Source organism: Cydia strobilella, chromosome 5 (assembly GCF_947568885.1).
Source record: "Cydia strobilella chromosome 5, ilCydStro3.1, whole genome shotgun sequence".
NCBI classification, from domain to species: domain Eukaryota; kingdom Metazoa; phylum Arthropoda; class Insecta; order Lepidoptera; family Tortricidae; genus Cydia; species Cydia strobilella.
Genome location: NC_086045.1, coordinates 18,485,275 through 18,502,978, shown reverse-complemented (window position 1 = coordinate 18,502,978; position 17,704 = coordinate 18,485,275). Strand labels below are relative to the sequence as shown.

At 39.0% G+C, this 17,704-nt stretch overlaps 1 protein-coding gene across 6 annotated transcripts in view; it reads left to right on the top strand.

Annotated features, from left to right (window-relative positions):
* LOC134741532 (MOB kinase activator-like 2) overlaps positions 1-17,704 on the top strand; it is a 103,455-nt gene that overhangs the window by 80,960 nt on the left and 4,791 nt on the right. For 4 of the 6 annotated variants that reach the window (XM_063674351.1, XM_063674352.1, XM_063674347.1 and 1 more), the window contains one exon: positions 12,388-12,680. In XM_063674351.1, the coding sequence (XP_063530421.1) occupies positions 12,388-12,680 (293 nt within the window). The other 2 variants (XM_063674348.1, XM_063674350.1) reach the window with 2 other exon arrangements.

Sequence of the window (17,704 nt, the reverse complement as noted above, 5' to 3'; positions counted from 1 at the left end):
CTTTGTTTGACATAATTATTGAAAGTATAATGTAATGATTGTCATATTATCATTAGTCATAATTCTGAAACCGTTAACTATTCAGGATTTTCCTCGGGTTATCCTATAGATAGGTTAGATTAGATTAGGTTTAGAGTTTTGAATGATTCACGGTTAGTTTCAATAGACTTATATTCTATACTAACACTTACTTATAGTCTATTGAAACTAACCGTGAATCCCGGTCAATATAAGTCTAGGTTAGGTTTGTTTTATGGCAATGCTGAAAAGTTACGCGTTTCTGAGAATAACCAAATTATGACTAATGTTACATTATGACTTTCAATAATTATGTCAAACAATAGAGACCCCTTACTAACATTATGAGCAAGTAACTATAGTATTCCCATTTAGAGCAGTGCAATAGCAGAAACAGCAACAGTTTTTTCAGAGCTTTCAGAATTCAAGTTTCATTAGTTAAAACACTAATTGGTAAAGGCTTTAAGTTGTGTAACATTGAAATGAGGTTCGAAAATCATCGTCGTCAAACGTTTTCGCTCCAAACTCCATCGAACCTAATTAAAAACTACCACCTCGATTCATATTTTCTAATCATATCTTATACTCCAAATTTTATATTAAAGGAAATAATGGAAAAAGTTACGCTCGCAAACGTATCTGCATGTTAAAAAATTGGCATATCTTATACTAGCGACCCGCTCCGGCTTCGCACGGGTAGTTTAACTAATTTACACAAAACCTTTACAAATTATACATATAATTATTCCTCTTGAATCACTCTATCTATTAAAAAAAACGCATCAAAATCCGTTGCGTAGTTTTAAAGATCTAAGCATACATAGGGAGAGACATACATACAGAGCGAAAAGCGACTTTGTTTTATACTATGTAGTAATAAAAACAGGTACTGATATCCAATTCTAGAACAAAACTACCTAATAATTTACCGGAATTGTAATTGAAGATAATGATGTGTATTCGTGACGACATGGATATTTCATTAAGCGGAGTGACAAAGCATTCAGTGAATGCTTGTCGAGTTCGCACCACCTCAAACAACCGTTTCGGCAATCCGTCCCGACTGCCCTCACGAAAATAACCGACCACTTCGCTACGGTCGGACCAGTTTAAGTCTGACCCCTATTACTCATAGTTATTACAAATATCACGATAACCCTGACAATCAAGACAAAAACGTTTTGTGAAGAGGCAGGTAAGGTTAGTCCCGACCCCATTGCCGCGACGATGACGAGAGCCTGTGACGTCACCGCCCGTCTCGCAACAGGTGTCAGCCCCCGGGGGCGGGCGGGGGTGCGTGATGCGTGACGTCACCGCTCCATATCTGCGCCCTCGGTGACCTCGACTGTACGACTCGTTTGACTTTCGGCCTGGTACACCCTTTCAGCTTAATATGTTCGCTGAATCATCGATGTTGAAGTTCAGCTGTTCCGAATTAGAACTGGATATAATAAAAATAATTGTTTGTGTAGTGAAATTAGAGTTTAGTATTAGTAATGCGACAAAGATTCTTGTTACTAATTGTATTAAGTTTTTAGCAAATACCACACTTAGTACTTACCTATTAGTCCTATTACTGCCAATTTTTGTTTTAGAAAGGGGTGTAACATGTAAATTCGTTGGCTATGTGGCTAAGCTGTTGTCCGCCCACAACATCTCTGATAGAATCCATGTCGGTAAAATTGACGTTTAAAAAAATTATAACCCCACATTCAGCCATTAGGCGTCAGAAAAAAAAGTAATTTTCAGTCTACCTCCACAACCTTTGATGAATATGTATTTCAGAATTCAACGATCCTTCAACGGTGAGGATATAACTTTTCTGCGAATAAGTAACGGAGTTGTTTCATATATATTCTAAACTATATTGAACCGAGAAACGATAATTTATACACAGAAACCTTCCAATGTTTCTCGAAGTCGTCGTGAGTCGGCCACTAGTCACCGGTTGGTAATATCGATCGGTTCGCTGCGCCACCGAGCGTTGCGAATGAACTATCCCACCTAACTTACCATTTATATCTTGGCTATTTCACTCTTGGAAGAATAGACTTGGTCATTTGAGTTGGTGGCAAACTTAATAACGCACTGCCTTTCTTTCTTGAATCGTGTATGCAGGCCATATATCGTGGATTTCACTCTATTTGCCCAACACAGCCTATCTTTTTCATGACCTGTAGTGCCTTCAACTAGAACAATACGTCCATCTCTTACGAGTAGGTACTACAGTATTGGCAGTTGGCAAGCACACTTGAATACGTCGTTCGAACGGATTATGCCTCCGTTCACGCTGCAATGCGGCGAAAGCAGCTGGCAGTGCCGTTCTCGACGTATCCGCACCCCACGGCGCTCGCAAAATGACACTTGTGACAATGACTCTCATCCTCATAGCCTCACAAAACAACAATAAAGTAATGTAATGTTATGTTGTATAATTATGTATACGACTGATGGACATTTGACACCATCAAGAGATTATGGAACAATATTTTTTAAATCATTGTTGCTAAATTTCCGGTAACACGAAGGGACAATAGAGTGTAATGTTTATAAAAGTATTTAATACGCACGTCGGCGGCGGCAGCCCTGACCTTCGGCTTCGCCTCCCCGCGAGGGAGGGCCGTTCTCACGTTTATTTTTATTACACGCCGCTCCACTTGCTCAAGGATGCGATTGCCTCGCGAATGGCCATACAGCGCAGTGTATATTTATGGCTCGCATTCTCTTCGATGGACGCACATAGACAGTCTCTATTCTCAATTGTAATTTATGCTAGAATACATTACGCTGTTTACAGTTTATGCTGTGAGGTAAATAGGAAAATGATTGTTTCTATGCTATTGTTTCTGCGTCGCGCTCATGAGTTATTGCGTAAATTATCGTATATTTACGCAATAACTCATGAGCGCGACGCAAACGAACAAATCTTTTTCCCGATGTACGAAATATGTATGTTAATATTTACAATTTTACACCCTTTGCCTTTGTATGTCGTGTTAATGTCGCGGTCGCATCATCATCCGCTACCTCTACTGCCAAAGATAGATATAACTCCGTAATAGATGGATACAGTCTAAGGATAAAACGTGCCTCGAAAATCACGAAAATTTGATTCTCGATCAGATGGCGCCACTAGCTTTAGCCTACTCTCGTATAGAGGGCGTTGACGGTTTCGTTTGTTATTTATAATTTTAACGCATATCAGTGAAAGAACATGGGTCAAAATCATATAAAAATAATTAATGCAAATAAAAAAATCATTTATCCATATTTATTTACATTTTAACGTATTTTTATAAATCTTCATTTTTAGTTTTAAAGTATGTCGATAGATGGCAGTGAATTTACAGTGGTTACAAAATTTACTATGACAGTACCGCTCTATCTTAATATATCCTCTTTGCTACTGCTTTGGACTCTTCTATACTACTGCCTATGGTTCACCTTTTCCGTCCTTTCACATATATATCACCTATCCACAATGAAATAAGGCGAAAAAATTAAACATACATACCTACCTGACATGTATTGTAACTTACAATACTTACAATTTGTAAGTATGTATAGTAATGAAACTAATGAATAAATGTTACAGGACAATCTTGCAAAATTATTATGTATATAATATATAAATACATAGTTATATAGGTACCTACGAGTTTTGTATGGTTAGGTATAGTATACAGGGTGTTTATTTAGTCACCTGCAATTATTTACGGGCTGAATATATAGGTCATACAGCAACTTTCTATGGGCACAACCCCGAAATCGCGAGAATAGTACATTTCGATGCTAGTGCGGAAAGTATGTCATTACTTCACGAGTACCGAGATATCGAGTACCAAGACTCGGGACAAGTGAAGAATGACATTTCCGCACGTGTATCGAACGACGTTTTTTAATACAGTTGCGAAAAAATAATAAAAACAACAAGTAAGGAATAAAAATTGGAAACTTAAAACTCCTCTTAGTAAGTAGTAAAAGTAAGAAAAAACGCCTCTTCTTTGACAGGCGTTTTGGCAGCTATTCCTACCTCTACCTTCCATAGCTATTCCGTTCCATTCAGACAACTTGTATAGAACGGTTTTTCAATATTCAATATTAAAAAATAAACGTGTTATAATGATGATGAGGTAAGTAATTAAATTATGAAATATGTATATTTTTCGTGTTCTTACATTAACAGTAGATTTTTATGTTGATTACATTTAAAGGAAACTAATATTAACACTCATCAATAAGTAGTCATGAATAAATTTAAAAAAATTGGAAAAGTAAAAAGCACTAGTTCGCGAAAACCAACTTTCCGCACGCTAAACAGCTACATAAAGTAGCACTTTTTTAACAACTGTATTAAAAAAATATTTACTCTCCCATAGAAAATGTCAGCCAAAATGTAAGAAAAAGACAATTTTTTTTTCGCTATTTCGGAGTTGGTCCCATAGTAAAAGTTGCTCAGTTATACTGTATATATATTCACCCCGTAAATTATTGCATGTCACCTGCACAAAACATCCTGTACATATGTCTTGACTCTTGAAGAGCTAATGAAGTCGTGATTGAGTACAATGGATATTTATATTTGCAGCTGTACCTATACATAATTATGATGTAGAACTGTTCTGCCGTGGCTCCAAATAGTAAACCGTAAACACAGATTATCATCAGATCGGCATGAAAATAACAGCTATATAGAATAGGTACTTATTGACGCGCCAGAAATATCGCTACACTATTTCGCACAACGCACAACACAGGGAGCTTGAAATAGGTTCCGAGTAACAAATTGTTGTCTGTAGTCTATGGTTTTTATTTCTGCGACTACGATTTTTAATGTATCAGCTAAAAATTCTTAACTCCTGACGAGAAATTATGATTACTAACTTACGGAAGTTGATCACTCAGTTGGGACACTTGGAATCTTATCGCCATCTGCGTTTGGGCTTTGCGCGTTTATCATTATGTTGACGTTTCTTTGAAAATTATCTATCACTTAAATTATAGATAGTTTTAGACGGCTTAAACAGTGGGAACAAGCGCGCTAACGTCACGCGCACTTTTAGAAAGTGCACTTTTTGTGGACCGCGCACCATTCAACTATAACTACGTTTATTTTGTACGATCAACGCACGTCAACACAAATAACATGGTTTCTAGTTAAAGAAACACTGTTTCACACGAATTCTATTCAGTGTATGACGGTAATGTTATAATACAATGACTGAATCATGTATTACTTTCACAAAGCTATCTTCTGATTTAAAATAAAAGCGAGGTCGGCGTGGGCGGCGCGCGGCACGAGCCAACTGAGGAGTCGCTGCTGCACTGTCGCCGGCCGAATTCAACAAACAAGAAGCCACCATCACCCGGCACTTAGCATCGCATGCTTCTTTAGAAGAAGACATTAGAATATTAGATTTGAACACACTGCAGGCACGACCCTAAATGAAAGATAATATGAACAAAACGTCCCTTAATAATTATTGAAAGTAACTTGTCTACATTATGTATCATAACAATGCGAATTTTTCCTTACAAATATTTTTATTGACATTGAATTTGTCAACTTTATCGCAGAATGTTCCTATTAAAAAAAATGTTTTTTTCGGTATGAAGTTCTTTACAAAGTAGACCACCAGAGAAGCACATATATAGTAAATGCAGAGACCCCAGGATTATTTACTGTGTTTAGATTTCACTAACTCTCCATACCTATGTAGTCCTTTGACGCTGGCGCCTGGCGGGTGTTGCTGTTGCCTCTACGTGCGTGATGCGTCCCATGACACGGGCAGGAGCCGCGCCCGCTCGGCGTATTATGTACCTAATTGGGGCATATTCTACGAAAAGGGACCTTATTGTCGATGGCGCTTACGCCGCACAGCGTCGCGCGGCATTGTTATTATATCGGAGCATCGTTAATAATGGCGTAAGCGCCATCGACAATAAGGTCCCTTTTTATAGAAAATACCACAATTACTTTTCTTTAACCTATCCAAAGGGACTCTACGTGTCTGCTTCAGCTCTGCACACACCTCGCACTTATTTCCGGAATACCATTGTTCCGTGTAGGGGCAAGGAAGGCTAAGAATGAAAACTAGTGTGGTACCTACAACTAGATTTTCTTCAGTCTAAATTATGGGGTTCCAAAAATAACACTAACATCGAAAATACTTTATATCTCTATATGTCCATAACGCCAATATTTGGAATTAGTAATTGTGTTATTTGTCATTTTGCGTAGTCAATTCAGATTCACAATCTCATGACATATTAAGACCATTTATTTTGACCGCTGACGTTGACGGATGGATGCTGTGGCCTTGAACTTATTGGTGGGGTCAGCATAGCTTCCTTGCGACTTTTCTCCATGTAAAACTTTCCTGACGACCCTCAGTAGCAACTCTACTTACACGCAACGCACAAGGAAACATCAGCCTATGGCCCTCAAAGGTGCCTGCGGCGTCAAGTCTTGTGACGTTCCGTCGAAATCGCGCAATGTCACTAATGATAACATATAAACCCAATGGCTGGCGAAGCCTTGAAATATGACAGTACGGACGCTGACCACCGATTGCGTAGGCGATACATATAATTGCGCACACGCCGGAGTGTGCGACAGGGACGGCGCGCGGGGCGCGGCGCGCCGGGTCCGGGCCTCAGTCGTCGCCGAGATGTGCCATGCGGTGGTGCTCGGCGTGCTGTTCTCGCTGCCTTCCTACTTGTACGCGGCCGTGCCCTTCAGGTGAGAACGGCAAACCGGAACGAACGCAGTGTCTTAAAAATAGTGTACATACACACTGGCTTACATTACATCAAAAAATATCCAGGGCCTGTCATGATAGGCTGTAGCATGAATACCCTTGTGAACCGGAAGTCGAACGGGCTCTATAGGGAACCGCTAACTATACGCTTTCTCGTCGTAAATGGCCGGCCAATGAATCACGAAATGAGTGTGCGTTAGTGAGTGACGGATGGACTGCCTGGAGCTGGTCGCGCGATGGCTCGCCGCGCTGCTCGACTCACTACTCGGCAAGTTAGTACCCCTCCAGAGCTTCACAAAGCTTCCCGACCGTTACCTCATCTACAGGCCATAAGCCTAGCTGATTTCGAAAAAAACCTTGGCTGCGTAAAATAAAAATAGTTCTAAATACTTGCTTTTAAAGTTTTGTTTGGCCATCCAAGCCAAGCGATGAACCATTGAAATGCAGTTGTACCTTGGACGCACAGAAACAGATGCATGCTGTTGACCTACAATTAAATAATATATATATATATATATATTTATTTATTTGACGACTGGACTGGCCTAGTGGGTAGTGACCCTGCCTGTGAAGCCGATGGTCCTGGGTTCGAATCCCGGTAAGGGCATTTATATGTGTGATGAGCACAGATATTTGTTTCCGAGTCTTGGGTGTTTTCTATGTATTTATGTATTTGTATACTATATATATATCGTTGTCTGAGTACCCGAAACACAAGCCTTCTTGAGCCTACTGTGGGACTTAGTCAATCTGTGTAAGAATGTCCTATAATATTTATTTATTTATTTAATATAAGCATTCAGTTATTCAGGATTTCCAGGTTATGTTATACTAATTGACACTAGGCTAGGATAGAAACGTTCAACGGATGAAATCACCATATACTACTCACACACAGACTAGTCAAAAAAATCCAAAAGGAAAACACGGATGGCTTACATATGTAGTGCAATTTTCTAATCTAATCTGATATTGCTCTAGCTTTCGCAACCAAACTAAAACGTGAAATGTAACGAAGAAAAACCATCGGTAAGCACGTGCCGTTATTACTGCCAATATCAAGGTTCCAAGGGAGGCGCTCATAACTTCAGCCAATCTAATGCCATATGACATCGGTGCATTTATACACATTCTTGGTAACCCAACATCGGACACGGCACAAACGGTGTATAGACTGGCTGAAGTGAGGCTTAATAAATAGATTATAGTTGTTCTGAAATTATAAGAAGTGGACTTAATAGGGCCGATATGTACAACAGTATAAAGGTCCTGTAAAATAATAAATTAACAAAAAAAAAAACAAGGTTCCTTTATCCTTAGGAAATCCCAGAAGCAGAGGAAGACCCTTCATTGGCAATGTACATTATTATTTACCGTCCTATCCCATCGTCCCATCCAACTAGTCCAAAGACTGTCAGAAACGAAACGATACATTTAAAGAACAAAGGTTCACCGGTAAGCCTACATTATTCCATGGAATCATTATATATAATTTAAATACCACATTATAAACATAATTTAGACGACAGACAGCATAGTCCTATTGAATCGACCCCTGCGTTGGTATCGCTAACTAGCGTTTCCGTGACTACATAACTATGTAGTCACGGAAACGCCGGAACACTATCCCTTCACTATCCTCCCTTGTTTGACCCCTGACCCCTGACCAGCCAGTGGCAGTGGTTGCCACAATCCTAAACAGTTATTCAATTCAAAATACTTGAGCGCGAAGACTTGGAACAGCGAACATCAAGAAAGTCAGTACAAAGGAATTCGATTGGTTTCCCAGTATCTAGGCAGGTAGGTAATGCAATCAAACTTCAAACGCTGATGTCAAGTAGTGTTTGAGAGCCCTTGTCGAGAACACAAAAGGTTCTTTCCCTAGCCCCGTGCCTCTAACACTGAGGTCTGAGTAACTTGCGCGCGCGTTTTTGTCTGACGTGAAGCAATTTCCTTTCCTTTATTAAAATATATTTACTAGTAAGAAACAAGTCGAGATGATACATAATGTTTTATGTCGGAACAGCCATGCCAACGGAGCAAATTGCGACTTGGGAAGCGATATTGAGTATCACTGATTCTTTTTGACCTAAGTCATAAATATCAGTATGATAACTACATTCAAGGGATTAAATGAAAAGACCGCCCAGAAGTAAACACTACACTACTGAATCTAAGCCTTTATAAGATATCAGAAACGAGATTAACTAAAAAAATGCAACGAAATTCTACATTTCTCTTTATCGGAAAGCAATAGAAAACTAAGACATTAATTTATAACAACAGAAGGCCAGGGACGATATGTACAATAGTATAAAGGTCCTGTAAAATAATAAATAAAAAAATAAAAAATAAATAGATGGCCTACCGGCAACATCGAAAAGTCGAAAACCGTCCAAGTGCGAGTCGTAGTCGCGCACTACACTAAGGGTTCCGACTTCCGTACCATTACGCAAAAAAAACGCCAAAAAAAACACGTTTGTTGTATGGGAGCCCCACTTAAATATATATTTTATTCTGTTTTTAGTATTTGTTGTTATAGCGGCAACAGAAATACATCATCTGTGAAAATTTCAACTGTCTAGGTATCACGGTTCATGCGATACAGCCTGGTGGCAGACCGACAAACAGCGGAGTCTTAGTAATAGGGTCCCGTTTTTACCCTTTGGGTACGGAACCCTAAAAACAAATAAACAAATACTTATTCTTATTCTAAACGATCTACTTCTCTATCGCTCTTGCATATTCGAGCGACAGAGAGGAAGATGCAGAAATTTCGTTTTTCGCGGTAGAACCTCTGGTACGTACCTAGTGTGTCGAAGAGTCGACGATTGGCGAGGGCGTTTCGGACCGTGACGTCAACTCGCGCGATCTTGTTTAACATCGGGCTCCTACGCGGCAGGCGCCATCAACAATTGACCATTAGTTCACCTTATTGCCACGACGTATAAGGTGCACTACAACTGTTTCTTGTTTTGATACGCCTTTGTTTGATATTAGCGCTACAGTTATCGATTACCGAGCACTCCCTCCATGCCTACTGTGTCTACTGATAAGTGATAAAGCATTTTTATTGTGGGATTTACACTGTAACAGGGATATAAGTACTATTATTTTCCTCTTTTTTTCCGAACTGTCATTTATTACAATTACCACGATGATACAAAAAGGTACGGGCATAAACACTCCCAGTCTAAGCTCTTAATAATTATTAGTGTAACCCGTTCTAATTAAAAAACCGCAAATCGATGTACAGGTTAGCCGTTCGGCACACGCATACTAGAGGTCAAAACAAAATTTTTGTTCCTAAAAAAAATTCCCCGGGGGGGGAGTGGTAAAACATTATTTTTTTGTATGGAAAAAAAAATATTTTTTTCCAAAAACTATCGTGTGTGGTATCATACGAAAGGGCTTTTTGAGGCGATTCTAAAAATATATCACATCATTACATTTCAGCCATTTTTTTTTAATTAAAACAAAAATAATTTTTGAAACATACCAAGTTTGGGCTCCTCCAGATACGACATGGCTGATTTTTTTTTGTACAATATACCCAAATGTATTTTTTGTACAAATGATGCGTGATATCCTCATATTCAACCCCAAGAAAGCAATTTTGAAAATAATATTTTGACACAAAATATCAAGATTGCATCCTTCAGATACGATATATGTACCTTACTGATTTTTTTTGTACAATGTACCATAAATAATACGTAATATCTTGATATCTAACCCCAAGACAGCAATTTTAATAATAATTTAATTACGATTTTTTTTTAATATTTTTCATGTGTATAATTTTTCAATATTACAATATTGTAATAAGTATTAATTTTTTTAGGAACTGCGGGGCAAAAATTTTGTTTTGATCTCTAGTGTGCGTGTGCCAAACGGCTAACCTGTACATCGATTTGCGGTATTTCTTTGTAATTGGGGTCGAGCGGCTTCCGCTATTATCTGTGCCAAGTCGAGCAAAAAAAAGAGGCACGGCCGTACCATCCTTTTCTCGGAGCCATTTAGGCCATTTTCGACGTCCTGAAATTTTGTTCTGGCTAAAGCTAGAACCCTGAATTTTGAGTGACATATAGGGCATATAGGGGACTTCGAAAAATACCTCAAATAAAGACCAAAGACAAAACCCGATAATTTTAAATAATAGCACCATAGAACAGGTCAAATCATTTAAATATTTAGGCAGCATAATTACTAGTGACTCCAGATGTACACAAGATCTTACTACCAGAATAGCGATGGCTAAAAAAGCTTTAACACAAAAAAGTGCCTATTTAAAGCCCGGACATCAGGCAATATACGCAAGAGGCTCATAAAAGTGTACATCTGGAGTATAGCACTATACGGAAGCGAAACGTGGACAATGAGGCAACGTGATAGGGAAAGGCTGGAGGCTTTTGAGATGTGGTGCTGGCGTCGAATGGCAAAGGTCAGTTGGACGGAGAAGAAAACAAATGAAGAGGTTTTACGCATGGTAGGAGAGAAGAGTAGTTTGTTGAGAACCATAGAAAATAGAAGAGGAAAGATGCTTGGACACCTGCTACGACACGACGAATTTATCAAGAACATAATTGAAGGGAGAGTTGAGGCAAGGAGGCGGAGGGGCAGACCAAGGAGAACATACATAGATCAAGTAAAGGAAAAACTCAACGTCGTGTCGTATCAGGCTGTCAAGGAGAAGGCAGAGGACCGACACTTATGGAAATCGCTCCACCGACAAGAGTATAACTCTTAAATATATGATGATGATGATGATAGGGCATAATATGGCTTAGATAAATTCCCAAGAACATTCAATTTGAACTTGTAGTTTAAGAATTATTGCACGTCAAAGTTCCTTAGTTTTGTCACTGACACTCACTCACCGATCATCATAGTTCTAAGGTACTTCTATTCTAGCAGACCCCCAAGCTTCAAATTTTAAACATGAGTTTTTAGCTTATCAAATCATAAAAAACCTAAAAATAATGCTATATTAGTCACGTTTTAAAGATTTAAAAACTGCATAATTAAGTTTGTAGTCCCATATAAATATATGCTTTTACAAAGTTTTTTTTGCAGTTTCTGCAAATAGTAGGTAAAGGTCTAAGATGTACGATGTGAGTATGAAGATATATATAGTATGAGTATGGTAAAAGGATATGAAAATGGTATGAGTATTGTATGAATACAAGTATTGTTTCGTATGGCCATGAGTATTGTATAGGTTTGGGTACGAATATAATGTGAGATGGGTATGAGCTTTGAGAAAAGTGGCAGCTGACGTACAGTACAAGAAGTAGCACCCGAAAAGAGGGACTACTTACCTACAAAAAGAGATGAGATCCCATCAAAAACATTACATGTAATAAAAAAAGATGCAAGTCTAGCAACGCTATTCTTCTACAAAAAAAAAGTTTTGAAATGTACTGTGAAACAAAGTCAGTTATTTTAGTCAGTGCCAGGGGATGTTAAAAGAAAACCGTTTCAATATTAGATATCTTTAATTTTTAATACATATATTTTTTTTACTCTTATAGTATTTTGTTTTTTTGTCAAACTAAACTAATCTGATACATCTATAAATACTCATAAGTTATATTGTTGGTTGCAGGAAGGCGCGGCGCAAAGACCGCGAGGGCGAGGCGGCAGGCGACCCTAAGCTGTACCTCCAGGAGGCGCTGCTGGAGCGCAAGCTGCCCGAGCTGGACATGCGGCAGCTGGTCGACCTGCCGCGCCACCTCGACTACAACGAGTGGCTCGCCTCGCACAGTGAGTACCACCACCTCACATACAAGCTGTACCTCCACGAGGCGCTGCTGGAGCGCAAGCTGCCCGAGCTGGACATGCGGCAGCTGGTCGACCTGCCGCGCCACCTCGACTACAACGAGTGGCTCGCCTCGCACAGTGAGTACCACTACCTCACATACAAGCTGTACCTCCAGGAGGCGCTGCTGGAGCGCAAGCTGCCCGGCGGCAGCTGGTCGACCTGCCGCGCCACCTCGACTACAACGAGTGGCTCGCCTCGCACAGTGAGTACCACTACCTCGCATACAAGCTATACCTCCAGGAGGCGCTGCTGGAGCGCAAGCTGCCCGAGCTGGATATGCGGCAACCCGGAGTTACACACAATGTATTTCATCACACTTGCGAACAAGAAAACTAAATTTGAAACAGAATAATTCTTAAATACGGTGACATTTCAAACATTCGTCCGCCATATTGACAGCTGTTATCTCCATACAATTTATAACCTTAAAACGCAAAATTGTATTGAGGTGACAGCTGTCACCGTACCCAAGCTATTTGAAAAATACTATAGTCTGTGATGGTTTTTGTGTTTGATTTTATACCTTATGTTAATAAACAACATGCTTTAATAATGACTTAATTTTGTTTGTGTTACTGGTTACTGTAGAAAGGCAAAAGGATTAAAATAAAACCATCTGTCAATAACAAACTAGCTTTGTAATATCTGTTATTAAATTGAACTCGCCGCCAGCATTATACTGAAATCAAGAGAATAGAGCTTCATTTATATTGTTTCATAGCACGATTGCAGAAAAAGATATGCCTCCGGGATGACTGGTAAAATCTATTTATTTAGATTTACATTCCACCATTCGTTGTTGACAGTGGTAGTATATTACGATACAAGTGCGAAAAAGAACTCTTGTCGATTTAAAACACCTATCGGTCGTGTTTTAATTTATCGCCACTCGTTGTGAATTTCCTGTTCACAATTTCGCACGTGTATCGTACAACGTTTTACAGTACATATGACCCTTAAAAATGTTCGGCATAGTTACGTAATGTGCTAATTATCGCACTAGTGCGGTAAAGTAGCACCATATATACTGTAATAGTACATTTCGATGCTAGTGCGGAAAGTATGTCATTACTTCACGAGTAACGAGAAGACTTGGGACGAGTGAAGAATGACATATCCGCACGTGTATCGAATGACGTTTTTTAATACAGTTGCGAAAAAATAAGAAAAGCAACAAGTATTAAGGAATGGAATTCGAAACTTTTTATATTATTAATTCTGTGACATCATTGACATTGACGTTATGAAGAGGTGTTTTTCTAGCTTTTATTCGACTAGAATAGATTTTGTTATTATTATTGAACCCACTTCAATGAAAGTTTTTTTTTTTAAATGCATGTTCTATAAGACAGAAAAAATTGTAAATATTAAAACATTGTACTATTATTTCCTAAATATCGTTATTTACGATTATTTGTGTATCGTATATTTATAAAAACAATATCGAATGTTGCTTTTGGAAACTTAAAACATTCTTGCAGTAAGAAAATACGCCTCTTCTTTGACAGGCGTTCCGTTCCATTCAGACAATTTATTAAGAACGGTTTTTCAACATTAAAAATAAACGTGTTATAATACTTATAATGATGAAGAGATAAGTAATAAAATATGAAATATGCATATTTTTCGTATTCTTACATTAACAGTAGGTTTTTATGTTGATTACGACGTTTAAAGGAAACTAATATAAACACTCATCAATAAGTAGTCATGAATTGGAACAAGTATAAATTTTAAAAAATTGGAAAAGTAAAAAGTACTAGTTCGCGAAAACCAACTTTCCGCACGCTAAACAGCCACGAAAAGTAGCACTTTTTGAGCAACTGTATTAAAAAGTATATTTTCATCACACTTGCTCGAAAAAGATCTTATTTCATGCAGGTGTACTGAAGGACAAACAGCCCTATATTCTACCCGCGTGTTATCGATTGTGAAAAAAATTTTTTTTTAATTATGTTACTTCTTCATATTAATTAACTAGGTATAAATGAGTTTTACTTATAAAATACTTACGTTTATAACTAAATATTTTTGTTCATGTATGTATGTGGAAACCTTCCTTAACAACTCTTAAACTTACTTACGATATAGATATAGAGTTTTTAGAAGTAAGTTCGGCTTTGCCAGCCATATCAGAGCACACGCTCGTAATTAGCCAGGGTCGCCGCGCGCCGGTGCCGATTACGGCATGGATAGCTAATAGCTATCCTGTATAATTGTATATGATGACATCTGATGATGGAGACAAGAGATGGCCATAGGAATTCTGTTATAAAACAACGCAACATAATTGTTTGGGGTTTTTAGATTTGTCTCGATGAGTAGTAGTCGCCGGTGGTAAGAAAAGTACAGTCAGCGATAAAAGCTTGTACCAAAAATGAAATGATAGCCCTAGACGGTGCAAGTGTTATTTAAACGTCATAATCTCATAGAAGTTTGACGTTTAAAATAACACTATCACCGCCTGGGCTATCAAAGCCGCTGCCAACTAAGCTTGCTCTAACTATGATTTATAAAACAGTTAACATCAGTCATGTTAAATAATTAAAATGTATAACATAACGTTAACATTTATGTAGCACGGACATTTATGTTTTAGGTACTTTTAATGTTTTGTTTGGTAATGGATTGTAATGTATTTTATCCAGTTTTTGTAGTAGAGTACATCGGTGGTTGTAGGATATGCAGAAATTGCGGAATATTTTTGCTTTAATATGGTATTATGTAATCTATAATATGGTATTTACCTAAAAACTAAGTAGCTCTCGTACCTGACAGTCGCATTGAATTTATAGCCAAGACTCGCATTCCTAGGTGTCAGCAGTCCCTGCATAAAATAGCTGAGTATAGCCACGGCACCTGCATCGTTTGGCACTTTTGGCAGCGTTCGGCTTTTGTGCCGGTGCGGCAGCAAGCCCGCAATAGCGCCGCTCTGCGGTCTCGGCTGGCGCACTGCGTATCGCTTTTCACTAATTTCCGATCGTTAAATTACACGTGCAGTATTCAAAATTGAAATAGGCAGCTAATACTATCAAGTTAATTATAAAAAACCTGTTAAACCAAGACCGGTTCCGTCCCGGGCCGAACCGTCCTTCTTAATTGCATCTGCGATCACGAGCGCCCTCGACTCTCGCTATCGCCCACCGCCAGTCTTTATTTACCAAACGTCTTGTGCTCACTAAACTCATACTTACTGGAGGTAGTAGTACTTAACTAGCGTCCTACCGAAGCCGGATTTTTTGCCGAAACCGTAACTTCGGCCGAAACATGGTTTTTTATGTCGAATCCTAACGAATCTGAAACCGAAACTTCGGTCAGAGGTCCGGAGGAAGTATTGTATATGGATATGGCATGCGTGAGTTACGTAATCGGAGGTCAAAGTTCTTTTTGAACAGTTGTGATGAAGGAAATGTGTAAACGTTAGACCAGGGGTCATTAAATGGCGGACCGCGATCCGGCTCCGGACCGCCGACCTATTTCTGTTGTGGACATTGCATTTGCTTATTTAATAAACTCAATTAGAAACAGACAGCGATAATAATTTTATTTTCAAAACAGTGTTATCGACACACTTTAAAACTAAAAATGAAGATTTATAAAAATACGATAAAATGTATTTAAATATGGATAAATGATTTTTTTTATTTGCATTAATTATTTTTATGATTTTGACCCATGTTCTTTCACTGATATGCGTTAAAATTGTTAAATAACAAACGAAACCGTCAACGCCATCTATACGAGAGTAGGCCAAAGGTAGTGGCGCCATCTGATCGAGAATCAAATTTTCGTGATTTTCGTGGCACGTTTTTTCCTTAGACTGTATCCATCTATTACGGTGTTATATCTTTTTTTGATATCATCTCTCACACAGTCCATCCACCTTTTCCTCGGTTTTCCTCTCCCGATACATTCATTCGTAATACCTTTCTCGTCACATGACTTTCATCCCTCCGCATTACATGTCCGTACCACGCTAGGCGATTCGCTCTTACTTTTTCTACTATAGGTGCAACTTTCAGGCTTACTCTTATATACTCATTCCTTCTCACACCACACATCCATCTTAACATTCTCATTTCCGCTACATGCAATCTCTTTTCATCCGTCACCTTTAAGGCCCAACACTCTGACCCATACATGACGACAGGTCTTATGATGGTTTTGTTTATTTTACCCTTCAAGAAGAGGCATTTGAGCGTCGCAAATGGTTCCCATGACCTGTCGCCATTTCATTTGTCTACTTAGGACATGGACATGGATAGGACATGGTATACTAAAAATTTCAGCTCTCTAGCATTATCCAAGCCGAAACTACGAGGGTTCGAAAATACTACAAATAAATACATTTCATTTCATTACGACGAAACGTGCCGAGAAAAGATAGGTCCTGCCTTTTGCCCTTTGTCTCGTCTTGGCGGGGCACGACCGTGCCCACAGATTAAAGATGATTTCTAAAACGGACGTTCCTGTCTAAGACCTAAATTCTACTAACAGCGTTATATACTCGTAATTACATTTACTAAACGAAAGCGATATATTACTCTGCGAGTCAGGAGTGGAGTTTTGACTTCACATTCTTTCAATCTCTCAATCCGATTAGTTGCGTTCGGTGAATTGAACGGTCCCAGGTGAATTGACCTGTACATGATGAGCACAAAACAACTACATTTCCGCCGGCGCACCTGTCTCGTGTGCTTCCCGAATCACCGAGGCGGTCGGTCGCCGTCGTCACGGCAACGCAACGTAACGGCTATTCGGCGGCATTCCCGCGGTAGCACCTGCGCGGTCGATGCTCCCGGCTAACGACACTGTAGAATAGTAGACCTTATCTCATTCCAATACGAGTAAAAACCAATGATCAGAACATATCTGTCATTTAGTCTGGCTTGACTCACAGGTCCTTACCTACTACAAGTTCGATAATCATGTTCCGGTCGCCTTTGCATGATGTATTCACACTAAGTACCATGCAGTTTTGTAATGTTGGTCTTGACGTGTGAGTAACAGCAAGTTTTCAAGGGACCTCCTCAGCCTGTCTGTTATTGCCGTGTTGTTACAACTGATAAGCCAACACAGCGATACTTACGAGACAAATCGA